Source organism: Amphiprion ocellaris, chromosome 15, assembly GCF_022539595.1.
Source record: "Amphiprion ocellaris isolate individual 3 ecotype Okinawa chromosome 15, ASM2253959v1, whole genome shotgun sequence".
Lineage (NCBI taxonomy): Eukaryota > Metazoa > Chordata > Actinopteri > Pomacentridae > Amphiprion > Amphiprion ocellaris.
In genome coordinates, this window is record NC_072780.1 from 31,591,668 (window position 1) to 31,618,283 (window position 26,616).

The 26,616-nt window shown below is 40.6% G+C and overlaps 4 protein-coding genes across 6 annotated transcripts; 3 read left to right on the top strand and 1 right to left on the bottom strand.

Moving 5' to 3' along the window:
• The first annotated feature begins 2,041 nt into the window (after nucleotides 1–2,041).
• LOC111575235 (gastrula zinc finger protein XlCGF57.1-like) lies at nucleotides 2,042–7,880 on the top strand. Its single transcript, XM_023280237.3, has 2 exons — nucleotides 2,042–2,335; nucleotides 5,476–7,880. The coding sequence occupies exons 1-2, from the start codon at nucleotides 2,170–2,172 to the stop codon at nucleotides 6,852–6,854; spliced, it is 1,545 nt and encodes a 514-aa protein (XP_023136005.2). The 5' UTR covers nucleotides 2,042–2,169; the 3' UTR covers nucleotides 6,855–7,880.
• Nucleotides 7,881–7,966: 86 nt separating this feature from the next.
• On the bottom strand, nucleotides 7,967–14,643 carry LOC111575234 (gastrula zinc finger protein XlCGF57.1-like). 3 transcript variants are annotated; one of them, XM_023280236.3, is made up of 3 exons: nucleotides 14,475–14,643; nucleotides 13,829–13,899; nucleotides 7,967–12,877 (listed from the first exon to the last, which is right to left on the bottom strand). In XM_023280236.3, the coding sequence occupies exon 3, from the start codon at nucleotides 12,678–12,680 to the stop codon at nucleotides 11,304–11,306; it is 1,377 nt and encodes a 458-aa protein (XP_023136004.1). In that variant the 5' UTR covers nucleotides 12,681–12,877; nucleotides 13,829–13,899; nucleotides 14,475–14,643; the 3' UTR covers nucleotides 7,967–11,303. The 3 variants fall into 3 exon arrangements, with proteins under 3 accessions (XP_023136004.1, XP_054873968.1, XP_023136003.1); XM_055017993.1 differs by having other exon boundaries at nucleotides 13,829–13,953; XM_023280235.3 differs by lacking the exon at nucleotides 13,829–13,899.
• Nucleotides 14,644–14,783: 140 nt separating this feature from the next.
• Nucleotides 14,784–19,494, top strand: LOC111575233 (gastrula zinc finger protein xFG20-1-like). Its single transcript, XM_035952816.2, has 2 exons — nucleotides 14,784–14,955; nucleotides 16,054–19,494. The coding sequence occupies exons 1-2, from the start codon at nucleotides 14,784–14,786 to the stop codon at nucleotides 18,933–18,935; spliced, it is 3,054 nt and encodes a 1,017-aa protein (XP_035808709.2). The 3' UTR covers nucleotides 18,936–19,494.
• Nucleotides 19,495–19,560: 66 nt separating this feature from the next.
• Nucleotides 19,561–26,419, top strand: LOC111575236 (zinc finger protein 91-like). The gene is made up of 3 exons (XM_023280238.3): nucleotides 19,561–19,583; nucleotides 19,874–20,577; nucleotides 21,541–26,419. The coding sequence occupies exons 1-3, from the start codon at nucleotides 19,561–19,563 to the stop codon at nucleotides 24,228–24,230; spliced, it is 3,417 nt and encodes a 1,138-aa protein (XP_023136006.2). The 3' UTR covers nucleotides 24,231–26,419.
• Nucleotides 26,420–26,616: the final 197 nt, after the last annotated feature.

The window sequence follows — 26,616 nt, forward strand, 5'->3', positions numbered from 1 at the left end:
TGGAGTCACTATCTTCAGCCACAATAAACACTGCTACTCACAGAACCAGAACTTTGCATCCAAACTATCAGTGAATAGGACTTAACACCAACAATGTTGGCTGACTTTGAACATGGAACCTGTATTTTTGCAGGTTGATGTTAGTGACCACTGGGATGAGTGATAAATTATTACTGAGATAATTTTGTCTGCATTTAGTCCAATTCATCCACAAAACTGAAAACTGTAAAAACTGTTCACTTGGAAAACAAACATGTAAAGTTCAGTATAGGCTTTTTTTCGAAACAAAATATTAATAACATCAATCCAAAGTACAATACAAACAAGACTGATCCTATTTGTTGAAAGAAAAATTCAGTCCCATTGGCATCAACAATGAATTAACAACATTATCATGAATCATAAAGTCCAACCTGAGAGGCAAGATGGTGAAAAATACATTTCAGTTACAGTCTCACAAACATGTTTGTTTAGCTAAATTGTTTGGAACTAGCAAAGCTTTGGCCACACATCAGCCTTATGAGCATAGGTAAGTAAGCAGAGGTAAGTTTTGCTACCAGTACACCAATAAACTAACATTACATTTGCACAGTGCACTTAACTTGTTCACCCTGCTTCTTTCCACCACACCATCTACTGCCATGAATCACCTGCTGCCTTTGTTCACAGGTGAAGGCTGTGAATGAACTGCATGGCATCACAGCTGCAAACCATGTGCTCCAATCAAACAAAGAAACAAACAAATCACAACGTACACCTCAATAAATCATTTTACGAATGAAAGAGTGTGTTGGTTTTTATTTCAATGGACTAATTAACAGACCTCTGGTAACGGCAGTCCGTCGTTACAGTGGTCAACAGTTCTTCCTGCTCCTCTTTAATATCGTTGATCACTAATTCTTCATGCTCCTCTATAATGTCTGTGGTCAACAGTTCTTCCTGCTCCTCTTTAATATCTTTGTTCAACAATTCTCCCTGCACCTCTTTAATATCTGTGGTCAACAATTCTTCCTGCTGCTCCTCCTTCTGTGTTTCTATATGGAACTCACCAGTCAGGAGGCCTGCATTCTGCTGTAGCCTCCCTTTTGTCTCTGCAAGAAAAAAAAGAGCCCCTCATCCTACCCAATTACATGAGATATCACTGGAAAGGCCAGGATTTAGTAGCGTAGCTCAAATGGGTCAACAGATATAGACCAAAATCAAATGTCCACTACAGAGGACATAAATGAATAGGCATAATCTTATGTCTATTAGTTTAGCATGTTCATTGCACATGCACAGTATATCTTATCTGTAGCATCCCAATAATCTGTATATTATGTCAATATCTATTCATATATATCCCTATACTGTCTCTATCGACATAGTACGCGCATTGCACTTCCAACTGTATTTTACAATCTGTAAATATGTGCATAGCATCTCAATATTCGGTGCATTATGTCTATAACAAACCATTCTTATTTCATTGTTGTAATATATCAAGTCTCATTCACCTGTATATCTGTGTACATTTTATAAATCTTGCACTTGCTGCCTTTTGCACTTGTGGTTAGATGCCAAACTGCATTTCGTTACCTGTACTTGTACATGTGTAATGACAATAAAGTTGAATCTAATCTAATCTATTTGGATTCCTGCTGTTGTAGGTTTGGATGGAAATGAAGATGTAGATATATTCATCAAAAATGGTTTACATATGGGCCAAAAAACTTTAAACCATTTCAGAAGTCATTATTAAAACATCCCAAAGCATGTAAGCATGTGGGTGTTAGGAGTGCAGGTGGAGACCGGATAAGATCAGCTGTCTGAAAACAGGACTCAATAAAACACTTCATAAAATAAAAACACCCAAATGGATGTTGTTCAAACTGCAGCCAGCAACAGTCAGTTCGAATCAGATTTAATCCGTATTTAGTTTAGTTTTAGTTTATTGCCAACTTCCTGTTCCAACATCCAGCCCAGTCGGCGGCAGCACCTTAAACTGGTTCACAAACCGCCAATCAAACCGGAAGAAGAAGAAGAAGAGTCGAAAGAGAAGAAGAAGAAGAAGAAGAAGAAGAAGAGGAGGAGCTGCTTTGTTTAAGGGAAACAGCGACCGTCTGAATAAAGACTCGATCAACAAAGACTGTGAAAGTCCTCCGTGTTCTGTTTTTACTGAGAACCAAAATGTCGGGACTGCAGAGTCTGAAGGTTTTTATCAGCCAGCGGCTCACGGCTGCTGTGGACGAGGTCCTGGGACACTTAGAGAGAACCATCCGGGAGTACGAGGAGACGGAGCGGCGTCACCGGGACCTGCTGCTGCTAACGGCGGAGAAAAAGCAGCGGAAGGCAGGTTGGTGCTGAGCTAAGGGCCGCTAACCCTCTATACACAGCATGTTAGCTGCTGTGTCAAAGAATAGAATGGAATACTGTCTGTTAGCTTCCGCTCTTAAAGTAAACAGCCTGTTAGCTGCGGTGTCATCGAATAGAATAGAAAACAGTCTGTTAGCCTGTTAGCTTCTACTATTAAAGTAAGCATCCTGTTAGCTGTTGTTGGTAAACAGCTTGTGAGACTGTTAGCTTCGGCTATTGAAGTAAACAGCCTGTTAGCTGCTGTGTCAAAGAATAGAATAGAAAACAGTCTGTTAGCCTGTTAGCTTCGGCTATTGAAGTAAACAGCCTGTTAGCTGCTGTGTCAAAGAATAGAATAGAAAACAGTCTGTTAGCCTGTTAGCTTCTGTTATTAAAGTAAACAGCCTGTTAGCTGTTGTTGGAACAGCTTGTGAGACTGTTAGCTTCGGCTATTGAAGTAAACAGCCTGTTAGCTGCTGTGTCAAAGAATAGAATAGAAAACAGTCTGTTAGCCTGTTAGCTTCCGCTATTAATGTAAGCATCCTGTTAGCTTCTACTATTAGAGTAAGCATCCTGTTAGCTTCTACTATTAAAGTAAACAGCCTGTTAGCTTCTACTATTAAAGTAAACAGCCTGTTAGCTGTTGTTGTTAAACAGCTTCTGAGACTGTTAGCTTTGGCTATTGAAGTAAACAGCCTGTTAGCCTGCTAGGTGGTCCTGCTGTTGTTGTGGCTAAGATGTTCTAATTAAAGGCTGAAAACACATAAATCTGTTCCAGCAGTCCCCTAAACAGGAACATTTTCAGGGTGGATGTGGTGAAGCCACGTCAGCGGATGTTTAAATGTAGAGCAGCTGTTCTTTGTCTCTTGCTGCAGTTGGGTTTTTTGGTGTGAGGAGAGTATTACAGATTCAAAGCTCGACTATTAGTTTGTCCAAATCTTCATTTTATGTACGTCTAAGCTGTGAATGTTTATCAAACTTGGTAGTTTCAGTGTTCTTATTCCTTTTCCTGTAACTGCAGGGATCTGATGACCCTGAAGAAGCCATTTATAGCAGCTACACAACTCATACAATGAGATAATGTGTGCGTTTAATATATGAAATATAAACTGGTAGTTTACAGAGACAATACTCTATTGTTAGATGTAATCTGATTACTGTGAGGGGATACAGTTTAGAATCATTTGGTGTTTGTGATATTACACATAGCTATGTTCACTTCTTCTGTAAAATGTATATTTTATTTGTAGTGACAAGTACCATGCCCTGATGCAGAATTTTCAAATACCATAGGATCAATAAGGTCTGACAATTAGAGAGTAAGAACATTGTGTTGCGCTGGTGGGGTCTATGTGCACGTACAGGTGATGATTGAGTTCTAAAGTACAATTAAACTTCACTACAGTTGATGCGTAAAACAGCTGTTCCCACAACAGGAACCACTACTTCATATGTGACAACAGAAAGATGATCAAACTGTAGAAACTTTCAGATAAACTTCATCACATACAGACGGAGGAATTTTGGTGGAATTCTGATAGAGTTTAATGGAACACATAGGAGAATATTTTATTTGTGAGTAAAACCTGTGAGGCTCTGATCATCCCATCAACACCACATTAGGGTATATAAAGTGATTTGCTCAAAAGGTTGCTTTCTTTGGCTGTAAATAATTATTACTCTGCCAAGGAACGCAGCAGAATTCTGTGACGATCGGCGTTGGTTTGTGTTGGCGTGAGTCTGTTGGTTACATTACTCAAAAACAGGCTAACAGATTTGGATAAAATTTTCAGGGGAATGACACGAGGACCAAGTGATTAGATTTTGGCAGTGATGCGGCTTATAGTCTGGATCCACGGATTTGTTAACGTTAGCGTCCCGGCGTCACTGTAACTATGACAACAAGTGAACACTACATCAGCTGCCTGCTGACGATCACATGATTGTGATCCTGCTACAAATCCACCACTGAGGACTTATCAGGACTTATCCATTGGAAATGATCCAAGGAACAGTTGATTAAATTGTGGGGGTGTTTCTGAGTCCCATCAATTCCCGCTACATATTTAGGTCACGCGATTCGGTATCCGTACATAACGTACACACACCTGTGCTCACCGTCATTTTGTTTGTGGGTACATCTATATTAAATGAACACATTCTATGTTGCTGTGATTTCTGATCATCAATAACTAATAAACAAATGCTGCATTTCTGACAATGCCATATGAGGAAATGAATAGCCTTGGCGAAGTACTCGCTGAGTGCTTTTCTTGTTGTATTTATTGTACATTTCAATTATCACATTAAAGTTTATCATAGTAATTTGTTCAAAACAATGTTCTTGCAAAGTGATGCTCAACAATGGTAATTTATATACAGTAATGAGGAGAAAATAAAGCAATCTTTATTCTGTTCCTGTTTTTTTCTCTTAAAAAAAAAAAGTACAGATAAGAGTACTGTTAAAGTACCAGATCGATAAGCAACATTAGTTAGAGTAGTATTGCTGTTGAGAACATAAGATACAAAAAAGACCCTCATCAGGCAAATAGTTCATTATTTACCTGATGAACTATTTGCCTGATGAAGGTCCAGTACTGAAATGTTTTGTAGCTATTGCATGTGCTCTTCCTTCTCCTACCCACCTGCCTCGTGTAATAGATGTGGGAAGAGTTCCCTAGAGATCTTCAGATAGCCATCCCTAGTTATTACTTGAAGTGTAATGGTAGACAAAATCAGAGTTTGGTCCATTGAGTAAAGAAGTCTGACATACAACCTGATTGCAATTTAACAGTGTCTGCACACAGCTTTAGTCCAAGCCACCATCTTTGGCCATCGTCATTGTAGTTAACTGAGTAGTGTTCTTAAACTCTGTAATGCTAGTTTAGCTTTGGTTTGTCTGTGTTCACCAGAAGTGTGAGGGGGAAATGCAGATTTTCAAATTGATTCTGCAAAAAAAGTTCCACACATGTAGCTGCTGTATTAGTTTAGAACCTATGCTTACTGAACCAGAAGTCTTGTAGCAAAATCTTTGGCACAAATACATGTATGTTACAGCACTAGTTGTTACAAGTGATTGTCACTGATTGTGTTCAAGTTTCATCATAAAGCAATGATTTTCCTTTTGTCTGTGTCCTGCAGATGGTCAGCAGCTATCGGTGAGGAGAGAAGACCAGCAGGGCCAGACGGAGCAGGAGGTCCAAGAGGACCAGCAGGTCCAGGAGTCCTGGGGGGACCAGCAAGACCAGCAGGACCAGGAGTTCCAGCAAAACGAGGAGTTCCAGCAGAACCAGGAGTTCCAGGAGGACCAGGAGGACCTTGAGCTTCCTTACATCAAAGAGGAGCAGGACGAACTGTGGAGCAGTCAGGAGGGAGAGCAGCTTCAAGGCCTGCAGGAGGCAGAAATCACCAAGTTCACCTTCAGTCCTGTTTCTGTGAAGACTGAGGATGATGAAGAGAAACCACAGTCCTCACAGCTTCATTACAGACATTCTGTGGGAGGACCAGAACGAGGACTAGAACACGTGCAGCCAGGTACTGCTGACCGGACACCACACTGTTCTGAACCTGGAGTTGCTGTCAACAGTGTGGGATGGAACATCTGCCAGAAGTCTTTCAGCTGCTCTGAGTGTGGGAAGAGATTTGGCTTTAAGGGGCAGCTGGAGGCCCACATGAGGTGTCACACAGGCGAACGGCCGTTCAGGTGTTCGGTTTGTAAGAAGTGTTTCTCATGGAGCGGACGTTTGCAGAAACACATGAGAATCCACACTGGGGAGAAACCTTTCAGCTGCTCAGTGTGCGGTAAAAGTTTTGTAGAAAGTGGAAACCTGAAGGTACACATGAGGATTCACACAGGAGAGAAACCATTTGGTTGCTCTGTATGTGGGAAGAGATATGCACAAAGGGGGAATCTGCAGCAACACATGGTGGTCCACAGAGGAGACCCAATGTTCAGCTGTAGCGTCTGTAACAGAAGGTTCACATGGCTTTATCAACTCAACAGCCACGAGTGTGTTCCTCAGTCCTCACAGCTTCATCACAGCCACACCGAGCAGAACACACACCCTGTCGGAGGACCAGAAGCAGAGCCACACGTGCAGCCAGGTACTGCTGACTGGACGTCACACTGTTCTGAACCTGGAGTCGCTGTCAACAATGTGGGATGGAACATCTGCCAGAAGTCTTTCAGCTGCTCTGAGTGCGGGAAGAGGTTCGGTTTTCAGGGGCAGCTGAAGGCCCACATGAGGTGTCACACAGGAGAACGGCCTTTCAGGTGTTCGGTTTGCAAGAAGTGTTTCTCGTGGAACAGATGTTTACAGAAGCACATGAAAATTCACACAGGAGAGAAACCTTTCAGCTGCTCGGTGTGTGGTAAAGGTTTTGTAGAGCGTGGAAATCTGAAGGTACACATGAGGATTCACACAGGAGAGAAACCATTTGGCTGCTCTATCTGTGGTAAGAGTTATGCTCAAAGGGGAGGTCTGACCAAGCACCTGGAAGTGCACAGAGGGAAAAAATGATTCAAGACTTTGTTTAAAGGTCTCAGAAACTCTGGAGGTCACATTTCTTTTCATTCTCATAATTCTAGAACCTTCTGGCTGGTGTAAAATGCATGATATCTTCAAATGATCTCTCAAGTGACACTATTTATCAGCAAGAAACTATAAAAAAATATTTAAACTTACTGATGGTTCCTGACAAATCATCCATCATGTTTGGCTTTATCACAAAAATGAACCATAACTGAGCTTAAAATCAGTCCATTTACTCTGCATGTCTCATTATACAGTTATCCAGACTAACCTATTGAAACTGTTCGCTCTAATCAGATTCTGTACAAAACAAAATACTCACAGCTGATTCTCTGTGAGTGACTCAGCTCTGACCAACAGTGAAAATTCAGAGTTTTCAGGTGAACTGCAGGCAGTGTTTCCACAGAGCAGAGGACACGGAAGCTAATTGAAAATCTACTTTAATATATATAGTGTGTGGAGGCTCCATTTTTTTTCAGTGTTGGTAACAACTGTGACACTTGGAAATGTTGATTGCAGTTTTTTTTCATTTTTTGTAAAATAAATAGTCAAAACTATTTAACTTTTTTCTTTACTCTGGTTTTTATATGCCTTGATTCTGTGTCGTAGTGACAGAAGACATTTCTGAGTTCTCTCTCTTCTCCACGGTTGTTCTGTTTCCATAGAGGACTTTGTGTTGCAGTGAAAATATGAGCCGCAGTGCGGAAAAAAGACAAAGGAGCAAAAGAACGCCCAGAAACTGTTTGGTGTTCAAATGGTTAACGAGAATGCATCTCTCTCTGCAGTTGTTTCAAGCTTTCAAGCAGCAAGCTGTTGAATAATGTGCTAATAAACACTTGTATTTGTGACCATCATCTGTAAATATGACTCTGGCTGATAAAAGAACATAACTGACTCCAGTGCTCTGATCAATCTGTGTTTATTCCACAGTAGCCAGAATGTGCCATTACATCTGAGAAATATTTCACTTGCTTGTGCCCTTAAAATCATATTAAACATTGATTTTAACAGACATATAGTTTCTGTTTTTAGTGTTTGTGTTCCACATGTTTAAGATTTAATAGGTGGTTTTTGTGTTGCTGCTTTTCATTCAAACTAAATATGAAACATTTAAACTCGTTTTGAAGTCACACCTTCAAACACTAACAATTTGACATCAGTCCTGAATACAATGACACTGAAACAATCAGGCATTGTCTGTGTTTTTAACATAATCGACTGTAAATTGTTTTGTCATTGGAACAAGGTAAGTTAAACTGACTGTTTCACACGTGGAGAGTCAATGAGGAGGAAATGGTAACATTTGCAACCACAGTAACTTGTGCGGTAGCTACCTGTGTTCAATGCGTATTTCTCAAAACAAGGTCTGGAGTTCTGCACGACTAAAATCCCACTGATTTATCAAATTAAGAAATACACATTTCTTGTAGCCCCCATAAAAGGGGGTGAGAAGTAGAGTGGTCGAACCCACAAAAGATCCAAACTGAGTTTTATATCATTTCTGTAATATTTTATGGTCTAGATTTTAGTGGTCTAACCCACAATCCATATATAGTGTTAGTGGTGCTTCCAATGTTAGACCATTCTTTAAAACACAACACTTTAAACCTATTTTTCTCATAAACTACAGAAAGCTGGTCAGACCAGTCTGCTTCCAAACAATTCATAGAATGATGTGACATGTGTTCTACATTTTAAAATTCTGCAGAAATGAAGCATTTGCAGCATTTCAATAATGAAGGAAAGTCAAGCCTTTTGTTCTGACAGTCTAAAGCCAAGTAATCAGATTACAGTAACTTTAAAAATACTTTTCTTTCAGTTCAGTTCTTTCAGTTGCAGTAGTTTTACCTCTCTTCTTAAAACCCTTCAGTCAGTGATGCAAAACTAATTTCTGGTTGACAGAACTGTTCTTTAATTCCAGTCTGAGCACATCAGTTTCTTTAGACAGATTAAGTTCATTCAGATGCTCATTATCATCGAAAAGTGACCAATATCCTGCATGTCATAGCTACCTAGCTAGCTAACAATGGATTAGCTTACAAAAATGAAATGAAAACTTACCAAAGAAACTGTAATAATCCTTCAGTCCACCAGATTTTAGCTCATTAATTCCTTTTGGCACAAATTTCTCACGCTAAACACACTGTAAATAACAACATGTAAACAACTCACCGTATCCAGGGCTACTTTATCACCTCATGTTTTTTTCTTCCCGTTCACACCAGGAAAACTTCTCATTTTCCACAATGTGAAAAATTAACTTCTCTTCATTAAATAAAACCCAGCAGCAGCAGCTTCACTCTAACAAAGATTTCCAGATTCAAATCTTGGCAAACTGAGCTTCTATCTGCCTCAATAAACCTCCACTTTACTGTTGATGCCTAAAGTACATTTACATAAAAACATGAGTATTTTCACTTTGTGTTCCAACAGCACATTATCTGTCCGAAGTTTTAACAAACAAACATGTTGATGGATTTTATGTATCAGGTTTCAGGGCAGTTGTACCAATTTACAGATAAAAATGACATTTAAAAATGAACAGTGGCTGAAGCTGGCTGACTTTCATCAAAAGGAATGAGAACAAAGCCAGAACAGATACAGCGTTGTGATGACGATGATGCTGGGAGAGGAGAATGAAGAATTTGATTAGCAACATCAACTTTATTTGTAGCTTTGAAAAACAGCAAACAGAAGAAAGAAACTGAGACAGAAACACCAGTTAACACACTTTTTTTTTTAAAGGGCGAGTCAGGCTTTATCTAACAGAATGAAGGAGAATCATTCAATGTAAAATGAAGCAAATCTGAAAAACCTCCACCTGACATCCTCAGAATCATCTAGTTCTTCATCTCCAGTAACTTTATTCAATAATCAAAGTTCTACCTTCATAATATGAATATATCCAGACCCACATGGAGGTGGGTTCAGATTTATCAGTTTTTGATGGATTTTTTCCATCATTTCTGAGCCTCAGAACTTCATCAGTCCAGCAGATAGAACCATGACATTTAGGAGGAGAAACATCTGAGTTCTAGTAAAAACTGACACCAGATCAGTTTTACATCCATCCAGGTGTCACAGTCTAAACACTAATTCTGATTTCTGGTCATTTTCTCTGTAACTAACTTCTATCATCAGTATTATGGGATGTCATAAAAACAATCATTGGTACCCTGGATGTGTTTCTGTTTTCTGATAATTCACCAGAGAAACCTTTAAAAGTGCATTCTGGGTAAACCTTCAAGGCTCATATCAGCATGTTGGTAGGTGGCTGGTAGAACAATTATAGACCATGAAGGTAGCATCTTCTAGACATGATTCATTCTGTGAAATAAATGTCTTCTACTATGGACGTATTTTTAAAAAAAAAATAAAATCTGAGCTTATATTTCTTGGAGAAATTCACACCCTAATAATTCCTGCTGCGTCATTTTCTGCTCTATAGAAAAGTCAAGTGTTGATGCCAAGATTACACATCATCTGTGCTATTCACAGTCTGAGGATGAAAACAGAACAAACTAACAGAACCAGAACCGAGTACTATCAGAGGAGAATCTGAAAGATCCAGAAACAAGCTCAGATTGCTGCAAACTGGTTTAGTAATGAGATTAAACTGTTCCAGAAAACACAACAATAAATTTGTTTCTGCATTTCACAGACACAAGATATTCACCAAAGTTAAAATATGACTGTACTGGATGCTGTCTTATGATTTTGACACTTGGACTGGATGTAAAACCGATTTGCTGCAAGAGTGCTGGGAGAAATAAGTTAAAAGAGGGAAAAACTTTGGACCCACCTCTATGTACTTAATAGTATGAAGGTAAAACTTTACATGGGTTCACTGAAAATACTAAAGTTATTGTAGATAAAGAATCCGCTGATTCTGAGGAGGTCAGGATGGAAGACTGACTGATCTCATAAGGAATAACCCTGCTGACTCTTCTTCTTCAGGTTAGAAACATGATGTGAAATTTAACCGCCACTCAGTGCCCACTGTTGTTGTCAAAACAACATTATGTGACCGTTTAACCTGAAACACAGTCGAGCTTGTCTGCAGTTGGGCTGTTTGAGGAGTTAGACACACAACCAGCAGCTAGATGTTTGTCATTTTAACTGGATGTATATTTAGAATATCTTTCTGAACATGATTTAACAATGAGATAATGCATGCAGGAAAATTCTGAGCACTGTTTGACTCTTTAGCTGTATCTATTGGATGTTTCACTGTAAAAACGATGTTTGTACTGACAGGACGCAGCAGTTCCACTGATACCGGAACATTTATGGCTCTCCTAATGTTTGTAACTTTTAAAATAAATGATGAAAACATAAATATCTACAATTTTCTTGTTTTCTCAGCCGAACTGTGAATTCGATGCCACACTGCAGCCCCGCTGTTCATAAATACAAATCCGTGGACTGAATTAAAGGTTAAACACACATGTGGTTTTTCAAGAGCAGTTTCTTATTGAATCCCTTCCCGCAGATGCTGCATTTGTAGAGTTTCTCCCCTGTGTGAATAGTCATGTGTTCTGTCAGATGAACGTTTTGTTTAAAACCTTTCCCACAAACAGAGCAGCTGAATGGCTTTTCCCCTGTATGAATTCTCATGTGTGTCTTAAGGTTGCCCTTCAAACTGAATTTTTTCCCGCAGTCAGAACAGTTGAAGGATTCTTTTGGAGAAGCCTTCTTCTCTGATTGGCTCTGGCGAGGCTGCGATGATTCGCCGACACACCTGTGGGTCTTCAGCTGTGTGTACCAGGTGAATCTTTTGCCGCAGGCACTGCAACTGAAGCGTTTTTCCTCGGTGTGGACAGACATGTGCAGTGTCATTCTCCTTTTATGTGCAAATCTCTTCTCACAGAAAGGGCAGCTGAATGGTTTCTCTCCCGTGTGAATTCTTTCATGTAGCTGCAGAGTTCCTTTCTGGCTGAAACTTTTGCCACAGAATGAGCATTCAAACGGTTTCTCGCCAGTGTGGATCCTCATGTGTGCCAGAATGTTCCCACTGCAGCTGAAGCGCTTGTTACAGACAGAGCAGCTGAACGGTTTCTCTCCAGTATGCGTCCTCACGTGGCTCATCAGGTGGTCTCTGCGGCAGAAAGTTCTGCCACATTCAGAGCAGCTGAAAGACTCTCTGTCAGTATTGTTTCTTCCATCGCTGACAGAGACTTCATAAGTCTGCTGAGAGTTTAGATCTGATTGGGGCTCTTTGGCTTCTTTCCAGCAGCCGTTGCTGGCTGCAGTCTCAGGTTCTTTGTCAGGTTCTGGTTCTGAATGTCTTTGTCGACCTGTGTTTTTGCTTGGTTCTGATGCAATGACAGTATTACTGCTGTTTGTGTCTCTGATCCTGCTGTTCACCTTCTTCTTCCCCGTATGGATCTTCATGTGTCTGCTGACGTCGCCACTGTATCTGAAGCTCTTCTGACAGACGGAGCAGCTGAATGGTTTCTCTCCTGTGTGAAGTCTCATGTGACTGATGGAGTTTCCCTTCTGAGAAAATCTTTTACCACAAAACGAGCAGCTGAATGGTTTCTCTCCCGTGTGAATCCTCATGTGTGCTTTGAGATGTGGCTTGCGACCAAACCTCTGACCACACTCGGAGCAGCTGAAGGATCGCTCCACATTGCAATTAATATCGATTACAGTGCATTCATTATTTTTCAGGGAAAATAAACCTGACGGAGATTCTCTCTTCTGCTCCCAGTCACCGTCACTGACTTCAGTGTCTGAAGAATCTGAATCCTTGTCTTCAGTATGTAGATCTGAACTTCTTTTTGGTTCCTCTCCATCAGATTCAGTTTTCATCTGTTCACCTTGGCTGTGATGAAGCGCTTCAATATCCTCAGTCTTCACAGAGAAAGCACTGAAGGTGAGCTTGGTGATCTCTCCCTCCTGACTGCTCCACAGTTCCTCCTGCTCCTCTTTAATGTGCTGACTGGGGCTCCACTGCTGCTGCTCCTCCTCCTCCCCAACAATCACTTTTCGGACATCTGAGGGTAGAACTGAGACGGAAACAAAAACCTGTTAATGTAAATATGATCTTCGGCTTAAGTTACCACAAAGAACCATCAGAGTTCAACGCTCACACTGGAGCAACATCATTTCTGCCATTTTAACTCTCAACTCTGAGCACTTTTTTTCCCCCTATTATATTTTTCCTCACTGTGCCTCATTTTCCAATGTGAACTGAAGTCTGGCACCTCACAGGAAACAGAACAACCATGAAGAAGGAGAGAGAACTCAGAAATGTCTTCTGTCAGTAGGACACAGAATCAGAAAGAAAGAAACATTTCTTTGATTATTTTACAAAATGTAAAAACCTGGAATCATCTTTTCCTACATGTTTCCAATTGTCCACAGCTGTTAATAACACCAGAACGGATGATGAAATGTCTTGCTTTTAAGCATAGATACCATTAATTTTACTGACAGAATCACATGTCGCAGATAATAAGGTAATTGGCCATCAGAGAGTTGAAAATCTGATGATTCGTTTAATTTTTTACAGTTTTTGGCTGAAAAATTGTGTCATTTTTTTAAAATTTTACTAAAGGGAACACCTTTCAAACCTGCTGGTGGGTTGTGGGGTTCAGAGAGTTAATGTTGGGTTTTATAAAGTCATGCAGGACTAAGTGATTCAGCTGGAAAAATTGGAAAATATATTTTACTAATTTCATGGGCATCCTGATAAAAAAAAAAAAAATCCCTTTCACACATTAGAAATACAGCTGCAAAGCAACAGTTTCTGATTAATGCCTTCACTAATGAACGCATCACTTTCAGCTGCATCGCCACTGTCTGCTGACGTCGCCACTGTATCTGACGCTCTTCTGACAGACGGAGCAGCTGAATGGTTTCTCTCCTGTGTGAAGTCTCATGTGACTGATGGAGTTTCCCTTCTGAGAAAATCTCCTGTAAATTCAGGAATACAAAACTCTGAATGACCAATTTACCTTCAGGAACACTGAGATCATCAGGTGCTGGTTTTTGGAGTCTGAGCCAAAAGAACTCAGGGATGCAGCTTCTGTTTTTTTTAAAGTCGGGAAACAAACAGACCACAGATATCAGGAGGCCAAATCTGTTCAAAGAAAGCGAAAACAGTCCCTCCTCACTTCAATCAACTCAGTGAATGTGAACATTTTGACACTAAAATCAATGAATAAAGGTGATAAATAATCCTGATGGTCATTTTGTCCATGAAGCTGCAGCTTTGTTCAGTTTTATTCAATATTTTACTACAGAAAGGATGAAGTTTAATAAAAACTAATTCTCTGTCTGCAGTTGTAGTTTGATCATCTAAATCAGCAGCGCAAAGTTTCATTCGTCTCCTTTTTATGTTTTCTTGTGGCTCTTTTTTAAAGCACCTTGTAAGACTCAAAAGTAAACTTTTGTGATTCTTATTATTGCTATAGTTATTTCTGTGTCTGTTCAGGTTAACCGCAGCTGCTTCAAAGTTTTTTTTTTCCAGCTGTTCGTGACACATTTATTCTCAGAAACCTGCTGCTCAATAAACCGTTAGCTGTTATTAGCTGGTAGCAGACCGTTAGCTGTTGTTAGCTGATAGCAGAATAAACGTTTCTGACAGTGAAAAGGACCAACCTTCTCCTCGTAGCTTCGTTTCGGGCTCCAGAACTCCGTCCGGCACCTCTCGGTACCGATCCATCTCTGTTCGGTGAACACAGACGAGACGAGATGATCGGTTCTCTGGTTCAAGCTGAGATGTCAGTCTGACACCGCTAACACGGAAACGCTTCTTCTTCTTTTTCCTTCTTCTTCTTTTTCTTCTTCTTCTTCTTCTTCCGTTCCGGTTCCGGTTCCATGTCGGAGCAGCTGAAATCAGGCTGAAACCTGCAGTTATGTCTGGTTCTGGTTCTGTTTTGGTTCTTTGACAGCTTCGATCTTTAGAAAATGTCCAAATCCCAGCGGCTCAAAGGTTCCGACAAACGGCCGCTGCTGACTTCCGCTCGCAGACAGCTGATCGTCCGTTTGGAGAGATCCATCCCGGGATACGAGCAGCTGATCGACCGGCGGACGGAACTCCTGGATCTGGTTTCAAAGCCCGACGAGCTGCGGAGAACAGGTCGGTTTGTTCTGCTGGAGAAACATGTTACACATTCAGTGCTAAGCTAACGATAAACGCACAGTGAATAGTCAGCGGCTAACAGGCTAACAGCTAGCGGCCAGCAGCTAGCTCCGGTCCTCTGAACTTTCAGACTCTCAGACTTTGCTTACCGGGTATTGGTTATCAGTTACTTGATCTATCAATTATTTGGTCACAGTAAAAACGCAGTGAGACGTTTTTCTTCCTTTTTAATTCTTTAAATCAGATTTTGAGTTTGATCAGGTTTATTAATGACGACAATGTTCATCAATAAGTTACTGACTGATCAGTGACGTCGTTAAGACTTAATAACTGTGTATAAAAAATAGTTAATTGTGAATCCACTTTATATATTATATTTATATATTTTATGTGAACATGCAGCAGCTGATGTTCAAAAATCTTTTTTGTCAGTCGATGTAATAAAAGTTGAAGTCCAAAATATTTAATTTACAATAATTTGCAATAATAGCTGGTGACTGTTGTAATGTTGTAATGTTATTGGACCAGTTATTATTTAATGTATAACAAATAATTAGTGGATCAATCTGAATGACATATTTTCTTGCAAATAAGAAAAATAATTGTTTCATTTAGATTCACGTTAATGTGATAAACAGTATGTGACTGTAAAAAGCAGCTCAGGACGAAATAGAAAAACAAAGATTCACGTGTTAAAGAAAGCTTTCTCCATACATATATCTGGTTATTTGACTTTTATTCAGGATAATATAACCCAGAATTGTTTAGGTTTGCTCTGTATTTACAGAGAATTCATAGCTGCTACCAAAGTCAGAGAACAATCGCACAATAAGGAGAAAAGGACATTCTTTAGCTGCTCTAAGCTGTAAAACATCGATCATGTCCATGTTAACTTTTATTATAAAAGCAGCTCTTTTGCCAGAACGGTGTCGCACTAAAGTCATGAAATAACTTTTATCACTTAAGGAAGTAAATCTGTTTTAAATGTAATAAATTTATTGATTAAATCCACTCAAAATGGGCCAAATGACGAAAAAATATCTAAAAAAGTGTGACAATTAAATAAGACTTTCTGTTTTTTACTGTTTCCTGTAGACATCCAGCAGTTGTTGGTGAAGAAAGGAGATGAAGACCACCACAACCAGCAAAACCAGCAGGACCTGGAGGATCCACACATTAAAGAGGAGCAAATGGAACTAGGCACAGTTCCAAGACCAACAGAACATGATGGAGAGGACTGTAGAGGATCAGATTCAGACTTTCCTGAACTTGAGAGGGAAGACAGCGACAAAGACTGGGACCCTTCGGACTTACACAAGAGAATAAATACATTGGGAGAAGAGTTCAGCTGCTCTCTGTGTAGTAAAAACTTTGCTCAAAGACAAAGTCTGAAATACCACTTAAAAACTCACATAGGAGAGAAACCGTTCAGCTGCTCAGTTTGTAATAAAAGATTCATGCAGAAAGGAAACTTAAAGTATCACATGATTGTGCACTCAGCAGAGAGACCGTACAGCTGCAACGTTTGCAGCAGAACTTTCCGGTGGCCAGCGCAGGTCAAAGCTCACAAGTGCAAGTTATCTGAGCGGTGCCGGAAACAACCCAAGAAATCACTGAGTTGCTCCAAATGTGCTGAAACATTTCCTGACAGATTGCTGCTGGCAGCCCACAAGAAGGTCCATCAAGAGAAGAAACTGCTGAGCTGCTCGGTGTGTGGTCTGCAAGCTCGCTTCAGATCTCAGCTGCAGATTCACATGAGAAAACACACTGGAGAGAAACCCTACAGTTGCACTATATGTGGGAAAAGATTCTCTCAAATTGGAATCACAAAGCAGCACATGTTGGTACACGCAAAGGAGAAACCGTTCAGCTGCACCGACTGTGGGAAAAGATTTTCCTGGCATTTTCAGATCAAAAGGCACAAGTGTCGTACCAGGTTCTGGCAGTACAGTGGATCTTCAGCAGTCTGGAACCTGAATCCAGATAAAATTTTGGAACTACGGACAGATGAAACGACTGAAGCCGAGACTGTCATTGCAGACAGTGACAGTACCTTTTGGAGAGAGACTAGGAAACATCAGTTAGGTTTCACATACCAGAGAAATAAAAAAGTCTCTGAAAGTGATAGAGAGCCTAATATTGAAAAGAAAATGTCAGATTGTCCTGATGTTAAAACTGAAACCAAACATGAGAATGGAGATGTTTTCAGTCAGAACAGACATCTGCAGTCATACTGTCAGACACATGAAAACTCATGGAATCATTCTGACACAAAACTGTTGTACTCTGAAAGTCAAAAAGCACTTGAAGACAGAAACACTCAGCAGACACACCTGAGACACTCAACTGCAGAGAAACCATTCAGCTGCTCATTCTCTGGGAAAAAATTTAGTAATGGAGGATATCTGGCACAGCACATATCGATGCATAAGGGAGAGAAACTACTCGGCTGCTTTATCTGTAAGAAAACTTTCAGTGAGGAGTTGGAGCTCATCAGCCATGAGTGTGTTGGTGAGTCCTCACAGCATCATCAAACTAAGAAACAGTTCAGTTGTTACTTCAGACGTCACCCAAGATGTTCGGTGTGTAACGCTGGTTTTAGTGACAGAGACTCTCTAGTTCAACATATGAGAAGCCACACAAGACAAACACAGTTTCTCTGCTCGATTTGTGGAAAAGACTTTGCATGGAGAAGACATCTGACCAAACACATGGAAAATCATGTGAAGAAGAAACTGTACCGTTGCAGCATTTGTTACAGGAAATTCACCTGCCCAAAGAAACTCAGTCACCATTGGTGTGTTCACCGTTCATCACAGCTTCATCACAGCGGTTCGGCTGAACACATGGAGGCTGATGGAGAGAACTGTAGAGAACCAGAACAAAATCCACTTTTACAAGCAGACACTGAAAACAAGACTGCAGATTCTTCTGACGCCGACACTGACGACAGCGACTGTTGGAAAGAAAACAGAAGAGATCACTTTACCTCTGAGAAACATCACAAAGTCCCCGAGAGCGATACAACACTATACAGAAATACTTTCATACAACAGTTTACATGTGGACAAGATCTGAGCCAAAACACTGAGTTCCATACAGAGGTACAGAGGGAAGAGGAGCAGGAAGAACTAACGTCCACAGATATTAAAGAGGAGCAGAAGGAACCGGTGCCCTCAGATATTAAAGAGGAGCAGGAAGAACTGGTGCCTATTAAAGAGGAGCAGGAGGACACTGATATCACCAAGTTCACCTTCAGTTCTGTCCCCATGAAGACTGAAGAAGATGAAGAGAAACCTCAGTCCTCAAAGCTCCATCAGGGCAACTCTGTGGGACAACCAGACCCAGATCTAGACTCAAATATAGGAGGAGTGTATTTTAAAAGTGACGACAGTGTTGACAGTGATTTCTGGAAAGACACCAGGCAGCGTCAGTCAGGAAATGATTCTGGTAGAAACCTCTTCAGCTCATCTGATGAGACGAATCTGCAGCCGGAGAGCGACGACAGCATTGACAGCGACTTCTGGAAGGACGGCAGGAATTCTCAGTTGGGTTCAAACTCTCTGAAACACAATGGAGTCTCTGACGGTGCAGTGAGAGATGATGCCAAGAAGAAACCATACAGCTGTACTGAGTGCGGTAAAACATTTCGTTACGTTTTCCACATGAAGACTCACATGAAGCTGCACACAGAGGAGAGGCCATTCTTTTGCTCCGTCTGCGGTCAGAAATGTCTTTACAAGTCGCACCTGAAGATCCACATGAGGACTCACACTGGAGAGAAACCCTTTGTCTGCCCAATTTGTGGGAAAAAATATGCTCACAAAGCTAGCATGCAGTCACACATGTCTGAACACGCCAAACATTACAGCTGTAGCGTGTGTGAACGAAGCTTTGCCTGGTACACAGAGCTGAAATACCATCAGTGTGTCAGAGAATCATCACATGATCAAACATACAGGAGAGAAACCACGTAGTTGTGAACAATTTGCTGTGTGACCAGTCCATCTGATTGACTGATTGTTGCAGCTTTTCTGTCAGAACTGTCCTGAAACAAGAAAATGTGCAAATATATTACATTAAACAAATCTGTTTGAAGAACTGATCAAACTGACTCTAAATTGTCACTTTAAGTTTTCCATCTAGAAAAACGGATTCTGTGTTTGCCTGAAGGTGAGGAATACATATTATTCTGATGATGAGTCTGACTATGAAGAACATATTTCATTTAAAAACTCATGACAGCGTTCAGCAGTGTGGTGTTTCTGCTGCACAGATCGATCCTGTTGTTGCTGATGTGTTTCATGCTGAAGGTTGATTATTAATTTTTATCCATCACTGTAAGGAAAGCACTAGTGGAGTATTCAGGATTAGGGTTGGGAGTGAGTTGGAAGATAGAGTAAATAATAAAATTATGATAAGAAAAGGATTTAAAAATATACAATGTGATGGTAACAATAAAATAGTAATAATGGAAATTTTAAGAGTAATGGTCATAATGCAATTTAATTAATAAAATAAAAATTGAATCTGAAATATTGTTTTTTTCAATAGAAGGGTAAGGAAACAGGCCATTATCAAGGCCTAACTCTAATCCAACACATGAATAAGCTGCTTTCTAAGGTGTGAGAATTAATATGTAAAATGCATTTCTTGACCATAGCAAAGATATTTTTCTAAAATTTAGGTGCATAATGTGATGAATGTAAATACAACAAAAAAATGTGCAGCTACAGTTAAGACAATCAGTAAAAACAAAAAACAAAGGTAAGGCTTAAAGTAATTCTGCAAATTATGTTAGTAAATCATGCAGACAAGGAAATGGTAACAACAATAAAAATCACAGTCTGGAGGGATTTTTTTGTGGTCAGAGCAGTGGCTTCTGGGAAATGTATTTTTAAATTCTTTCATTAAGACCTAAAGGGTCCATTGTGTGTAAACTGCAATTCAGACTCACCTGTCCTCAGACCCACCTGTCCTCAGACCCACCTGTCCTCAGACCCACCTGTCCTCAGAAACTCACCTGTCCTCAGACCCACCTGTCCTCAGACCCACCTGTCCTCAGACTCTCCTGTCCTCAGACGCACCTGTCCTCAGACCCACCTGTCCTCAGACTCTCCTGTCCTCAGACGCACCTGTCCTCAGACTCACCTGTCCTCAGACCCTCCTGTCCTGCCGCTGTGCTGCTGCCTCCCTCCAGCAGGGGTCGCTGTCTCTCTCCGCTCCGTTCTCTTCTCTCTGCTTCTTTCTCGTCGTCGACGCGGAACTCGGAGTGTTTACCTCCCCGCTGGCTCTCTTTGTTCTGGAGGCTCCGAGTGCGGAGAAGCCGCAGAATGTGCGCCGTGCAGCTGCTGCGGGTGTCGGTCCATGAGCGGATCAGCGCCGCCGCCGAAGACTTTCTGCTGCAGCTGGAAAAAGGACAAGAAGCGGCGGAGCTCCCGGCGCTGAGAGCGCTGCTCACCGAGCGGCTAACGGCGGCTGCGGAGGAGATCGTCGGTCTGTTGGAGGAAACCGTGGCGGACTACGAGGACCGAGTGGAGCGATCAGAGCGGGAGATCTGCCGCCAAAGGAGGCTGCTGGATGCCGTGCTGAAGCCCGAAGTCCGGCTGTACCGAGCAGGTCAGTCCCCGGTAGCTGCTGCAGGCTAACGGAGCTTAGCATCGGCCGCTACCATGAAGCAGCAAAGACTCATGGGGGTTGGAGTTTCTGGTGTCGACAAAACACTGTTTTTAGGTGTATTAAATTGTTATTGTTTAGTCATCGCACCGAAATATACCATTTTTTTTTTAAAGTTCACTTCTGACCATCTCATATTTGTCCAATTTATTTTCTCTACATTCGTATGTTATGAAGTATAATCTTTTGAGTTGTACATATTAAGGATTTAAACCCAAGAAGATTGAATTAAATGTTGAAGAACTATTGACATTTACCTGGATTATTAAAACAGGCAGCTTTTATTCTCCTGCAGCTCATCACACACAGACATGGGGAAAAAATAAACTTAAGCAATTAAATACAAAATACAGCAAAATAAAATTACATCAGTCACAGCAGTACAGATAAATGCAATAAAATGCACACAAAGTTTATAGAAAAATTCCAGCAGATTGACAACAGGAAAAGACAAAAGATGGAAGTATATATATACCTGTGATTGGTTTATACTAGAAATTCAGAAATCTCAACAAAATTAATATATTTTCAGTATTTTGAAGTATTTTGCAAATTTCAAGTTGTTTTACTCCATCAGTAAAACAAATACAACAATCTATCTGCATGCAAATTAATTAACCCAATTAATCAATCCAATTAATGTACAATTTAAAAAGATTGCTGACACCAACAAAGTGGAAAAGTTAATCAGGAACCCAGAAAGATGAGAAACCAGAAAATATTCACATGTGAGCTGCTGCAAATACAGAATTTAGGAAAAAAACATACTCAAATTGATTAATCAAATTTTAAAATGTACTACACATACTACACCAATAATTATCAGTAAATCTGGCAATAAACTCACATATGTGGCAACTGAAGATTCACTATGACAATAAACTCATCGTGATGTTTGTGTTTCAGATGTGCAGCTGCTATTGATGAACAATGAAAAGGAGAAAATGGAAAAATCAGGTTCAGAAGATGAGACTGACGGCCGCCGGAATCAGTCGAAGGACAGACACGAATCAGCAACTCAAGACGGAAAACGTTTCTGCTGCTCGCTGTGTGGTAAAGGCTTCTCCAAGATGACTGGTCTGAGTTACCACCTGAAAATTCACTCAGGAGAGAAATCCTTCAGCTGCTCAGTTTGTCGTAAAAAATTCAGAAAGAAAGGACATTTAAAATATCACGCATTGATCCACACGGGGGTGAAACCGTTCAGCTGCAGTGTCTGTAACAGAACGTTTAGGTGGCCGTCGCAGATCAAAATCCACAAGTGTGTTCGAGAGTCACCTCAGCGCCTCCTTAATAAACAGAAAAAAATGTTGAGCTGCTCAAAGTGTGGTGAGAAGTTTTCAGATGGATCGCTGCTGACAGCACACCGGAGGATTCACCAGGAGAAGAAGAAGATGTTGAGCTGCTCAGTCTGTGGCCTGCAGCGGCAGTTTCATTCACAGATGAAGCTGCACATGAGGAGCCACACTGGAGAGAAACCATACAGCTGCTCCAGCTGCTCCAAGAAGTTCACACGGAAAGCCATGTTGACACAACACATGGTTGTGCACTCAAAGGTGAAACCGTTTAGCTGTATCGACTGTGGGAAAAGATTCTGTTGGAACTTTCAGCTCAAAAAGCACAAATGTCCTGCAAAGTCATCAGCCACAGATGGACTGTTCAAACGAGGCACATATAAAAAGTCTAAAGCATCTGTCGAACCTGACGACAATGACGGTGACTTTTGGAGAAAGACCAGGAAACACTGGTCAGGTTTCACTTATAACAGGAATAAAAATGAAAGAGGCATGAGTGACATAGGATGTAACATGAAGAAGAAACCATTGAGCTGCCCCAGCGACAAGACTGAAGTTGAACACAAGAATGAGGCCGAAGATGCTCCATCTACTTTAACCTCTGAGAAACACTGCAAATTTTCTGAGAGTGAGATACAGAGGGTGGTGAAGCAGGAGGAACCAGAGCCAACAGATGTTAAAGAGGAGCTGGAAGAGCTGGAGCTTCCAGGTATAAAAGAGGAACAGGAAGAAACTGATATCACCAAGTTCACCCTCAGTTCTGTCACCATGAAGACTGAAGAAAATGAAGAGGAACCTCAGTCCTCACAGCTCCACCAGGGAGACTCTGTGGAAGAACCAAAACCAGTTTCAAATCCTGACAACGAGATCTCGGACCCCTCAGAAACGGATGTCAGTGATGGCGACTGGGGAGAAACCAGGGAAGCTCGGTCAGATTCAAACAGCACTGTGGTTAATGTGAGGCGTAATGGCGAGAAATCATTTGTCTGTCCGGTGTGCGGGAAAATCTTTGGCCGAAAGGGGAATCTGGAGACTCACTTAAGGACTCACACCGGAGAAAGACCATTCAGCTGCCCTCTCTGCAACAAAACTTTCACTACCAAGTTAATTATGAAGATGCACATGTCTGTTCACACTGGGGAAAAACGCTTCACCTGCCACATCTGTGGGAAAAAGTTCAACTGGCACTCACAGATCAAATACCACAAGTGTGTTCAGTATGAAATTGCAGAACCAGACCTATGTTTAGGAACAACTTTTGTTAAAACTAATTTCAGAGAAGCTCGGTTTGGATCAGACTCAGATGATGATGGTGAAATTTTTCCTCAGAGCAGACTTCTGCAGCAAAAATGTCAGAAACTTGAAGACTCTGGGAGTCATTCTGATGACAATCAGAAGAGTCAGAAAACACCTGAAGACAGAAACGCTCAGCAGACACACCTGAGACATTCGACCACAGAGAAACCATTCAGTTGTTCATTCTGTGGCAAAGAATTTGCTACAGGAGGATGTCTGACACGGCACATATCGATCCACACAGGAGAGAAACCGCTCAGGTGCTTCATCTGTGAGAAAACCTTTAGTGAGGAGTCAATGCTCATCAGTCATGATTGCATTGGTGAGTCCTCACAGCATCGTCAAACAAAGGAACAGCTGACTGCCAATAAAACATTCAGCTGCTCAGTGTGTGCCGAAAGATTCAGCAGACGTGAAGATTTCAATTGTCACTTTAGACGTCACCAGAGATGTTCGGTGTGTAACGCTGGTTTTAGTGACAGAGACTCTCTGGTTCAACACATGAGAAGCCACACAAGACAAACACAATTTATCTGCTCAGTTTGTGGGAAAGACTTTGCATGGAGAAGACATCTGACCAAACACATGGAAAATCATGTGAAGAAACTGTACCGCTGTGGTGTTTGTGGCGCCAGCTTTGTTTCCTATTATCGTTTCACGAAACATCAGCGTGCTCACCAGTCCTCACAGCTTCATCATAGCAGCTCAGCTGAACACATGGAGGCTGGTGGAGAGAACTTTGGAGGAGCAGAACTAGAACCACATTTACAAGCAGATAATGAAAACAAGGCTGCAGATTGTTCTGACCCGAACACTGATGACAGTGACTCTTTGAGACAAAACAAAGAAGCTAAGTTGATTTCTGAGCAAGACAGAAACTTACTCAGCTCTTCTGAAGAGAAGAATCTGCAGCTGCAGAGTGACGACAGCGTTGACAGCGACTTCTGGAAGGATGACAGAACACCAGGCTTCAGTTTGGACTCAGAGTTTTTCAGGCAAAAATAAATCTGAGGACATTCTCACATTCTGACAGATGTCTGGTCTTTAAAATGTCAGAAAATAGTGAAAAATGTGGATCAGTTTCCTCAAATGTCTTATTTTGTCCAAAGATATTCTGTTTGCTGTCATAGAGGAGAAAAGAAACCACAAAATATTTACACTGAAGAATTTAGTCTATTTTTCTAAAAATGTTACTCTATTGATTATCAAAATAAGTGCAATTTGATTTAAAAGTTTATAGCTCACTGATTGATTGTTGTAGCTCTGCAACTCACACAGAGATGAAAGTGAATGAAACTGCTCTTTCACCAGCTTCATCTTAAACACAAAAAACACAGACGGGTCAATTTTATCTCCTGTACTTTCTTCGATCCATGAAACTGTGATAAAGTAAAACTCTACATCTATCCATTCAGGACGTTCCATTGAATTTGTTGATTAATCATGAATTATGGGGACACTGGAATAGAAAATAGCATCATTTTTACCTCAAACAGCTGAGCTCATAGAAAACATTTTCACTCCTAGCAACACCCTGTAATTATAGGTTATTTGATCAGCATTTTATTGTATGATGGTGCTGATCAGATAAATCCATGGAGAGGTGAGGAGAGTTCAGAGGAAGATGGATATCATTATAGTGAACCACTTGTCAGAACAGAATGTTGAAGCTGAAAATCGCTGAAACGACCAGCAGATCTAAGAGCTAAAAAACACACCAGTCTTACATTTTAACTTTTTATATGAGGTGTGCAGCACAGAGCTGATACATTAAGTGTTTGTACTTTAAATAAAAAGTTTATATCAAACAGAGCTTCCACTTCACGGTCTTGATAAGGGCAGACAGAACTTTATTAACCTACAGGAAACTTTCAGTCAATCCATCAGTATTTGTGTCAGTATCAGGTGAGGTTTGTTGAGTGACTTTATTCCTCACAGAGTCTGCAGACTTGAACTCTGCACACAGCAAATATGAAATGATCTGAACTTCTGTTGCACCTTTATACTCATGTATGCTTTAAAAGGTGTTTCTGATTCTTACATGCAGTGAGTCTGAACTCGAGGAGGACATCAAACCTACAACCAGCTCTGAATGAAGCTCTTAACGAACAGATGGTTCAGAACAGGTGGATCTGACACTTCTGTCAATAAAACAACAGCAATTTAACCTTTTCTGTCTGCTTCTATCAGACATTTCTGTTAACTGAAACAGCAGCTTTTTACCAAAAATTACCATTCTTCTAAACATATTTGACTGTTTTGATCTGGAACGAGACTAAAGAAACTGGTTTAAATCCTTGTTTTCCAAAGTGTTACTTATTTTAATAACACTTGAAAACAACAAAAGCACTCAGAGAGCACAGTATTCCTCCAATGCTGCTCAGTTGTTGTATCATTTCTGACAGATAAGTCCCAATAAGCCTGCAGTGGTGGATTTGTATTAGAATCGCAATCATGTGATCGTCAGCAGGCAGCTGGCATAGTGTTCACTTGTCATGGTTACAGTGACGCTGTGCTGCTATCTGGCAATGATACAGAAATCTTTAACAAATCTGTGGATCCAGACTATAAGCTGCATCACTGCCAAAATCTAATCACTTGGTCCTTGTGTCATTTCTGACCTTCCCTGAAAATTTCATCCAAATCCATTAGTCCGTTTTTGAGTAATGCTGCTAACAGACAGACAGACAGACGCCGATCGTCACATAACTCTACCGCATTCCTTGGTGGAGTAAGGAATAACTTTACTGTTTAATAAAGCTTTGAAATCACTAAAACTATTGTGACAGATTCTCTAAAATGTTCTTTAAACCCGATTTTCCTCCAATAACTGCAAGAAATAGATTTCAGAATTCAGACGAAATCAGAGTGGAAAAGGTCCAGATTTTGTCGCTGCAATAAAGTATATTTTTACTGAATAATAGTCGGAGTTTGATGTCAAATTTGACCAAAACAAAGAAGCTACAACACTGTACTGTTCGTCAGTTTTTGTGCTGATCCTGAAGCAGATCAAATCGGAGCTCAGGTGTTTGGAGGTGAAGTTGGATTCATGTTAAGGCTCAGAAATATTTTGACTTTCTGTTTGTTTCCGACTGAATGAAGTCTGGTTCTTCTGTATTTCTTTATTACATTTTGGAAACATTTTCCAGCTTCCTCGGGTTCACTGAATAAAGCTGCTCAGTTTTTTCACAGTTGCTTCAGTTGTTGTTAATTCTTTTCTCATCCTAAATAAAATGGATGAAATGCAGAGATTCTTCAGTTTGACTGTTTATCTACTTTTCATTCATTAATTTTCACTCATGTTGAGCTATGAAATAAATCAATAAAAACACTAGTTTCAAGAAAAGCTTCAGTTCTCAGAAACGTCACTTATAAGTTAAATGAACATTTG

What these genes read in the sequence shown, in the direction of transcription:
- LOC111575235 (XM_023280237.3), top strand. Translation starts at nt 2,170, where the DNA reads ATGTCGGGACTGCAGAGTCTGAAGGTTTTTATCAGCCAGCGGCTCACG. An exon ending in GAAAAAGCAGCGGAAGGCAG is followed by an intron (nt 2,336 to 5,475) that starts GTTGGTGCTGAG and finishes TGTGTCCTGCAG; the next exon opens with ATGGTCAGCAGCTATCGGTG.
- LOC111575234 (XM_023280235.3), bottom strand. Translation starts at nt 14,538, where the DNA reads ATGGATCGGTACCGAGAGGTGCCGGACGGAGTTCTGGAGCCCGAAACG. An exon ending in AACGAAGCTACGAGGAGAAG is followed by an intron (nt 12,878 to 14,474) that starts GTTGGTCCTTTT and finishes TTTCCGTCTCAG; the next exon opens with TTCTACCCTCAGATGTCCGA.
- LOC111575233 (XM_035952816.2), top strand. Translation starts at nt 14,784, where the DNA reads ATGTCCAAATCCCAGCGGCTCAAAGGTTCCGACAAACGGCCGCTGCTG. An exon ending in CGACGAGCTGCGGAGAACAG is followed by an intron (nt 14,956 to 16,053) that starts GTCGGTTTGTTC and finishes TGTTTCCTGTAG; the next exon opens with ACATCCAGCAGTTGTTGGTG.
- LOC111575236 (XM_023280238.3), top strand. Translation starts at nt 19,561, where the DNA reads ATGAATAAGCTGCTTTCTAAGGT. An exon ending in AATAAGCTGCTTTCTAAGGT is followed by an intron (nt 19,584 to 19,873) that starts GTGAGAATTAAT and finishes TCTTTCATTAAG; the next exon opens with ACCTAAAGGGTCCATTGTGT. An exon ending in AGTCCGGCTGTACCGAGCAG is followed by an intron (nt 20,578 to 21,540) that starts GTCAGTCCCCGG and finishes TTTGTGTTTCAG; the next exon opens with ATGTGCAGCTGCTATTGATG.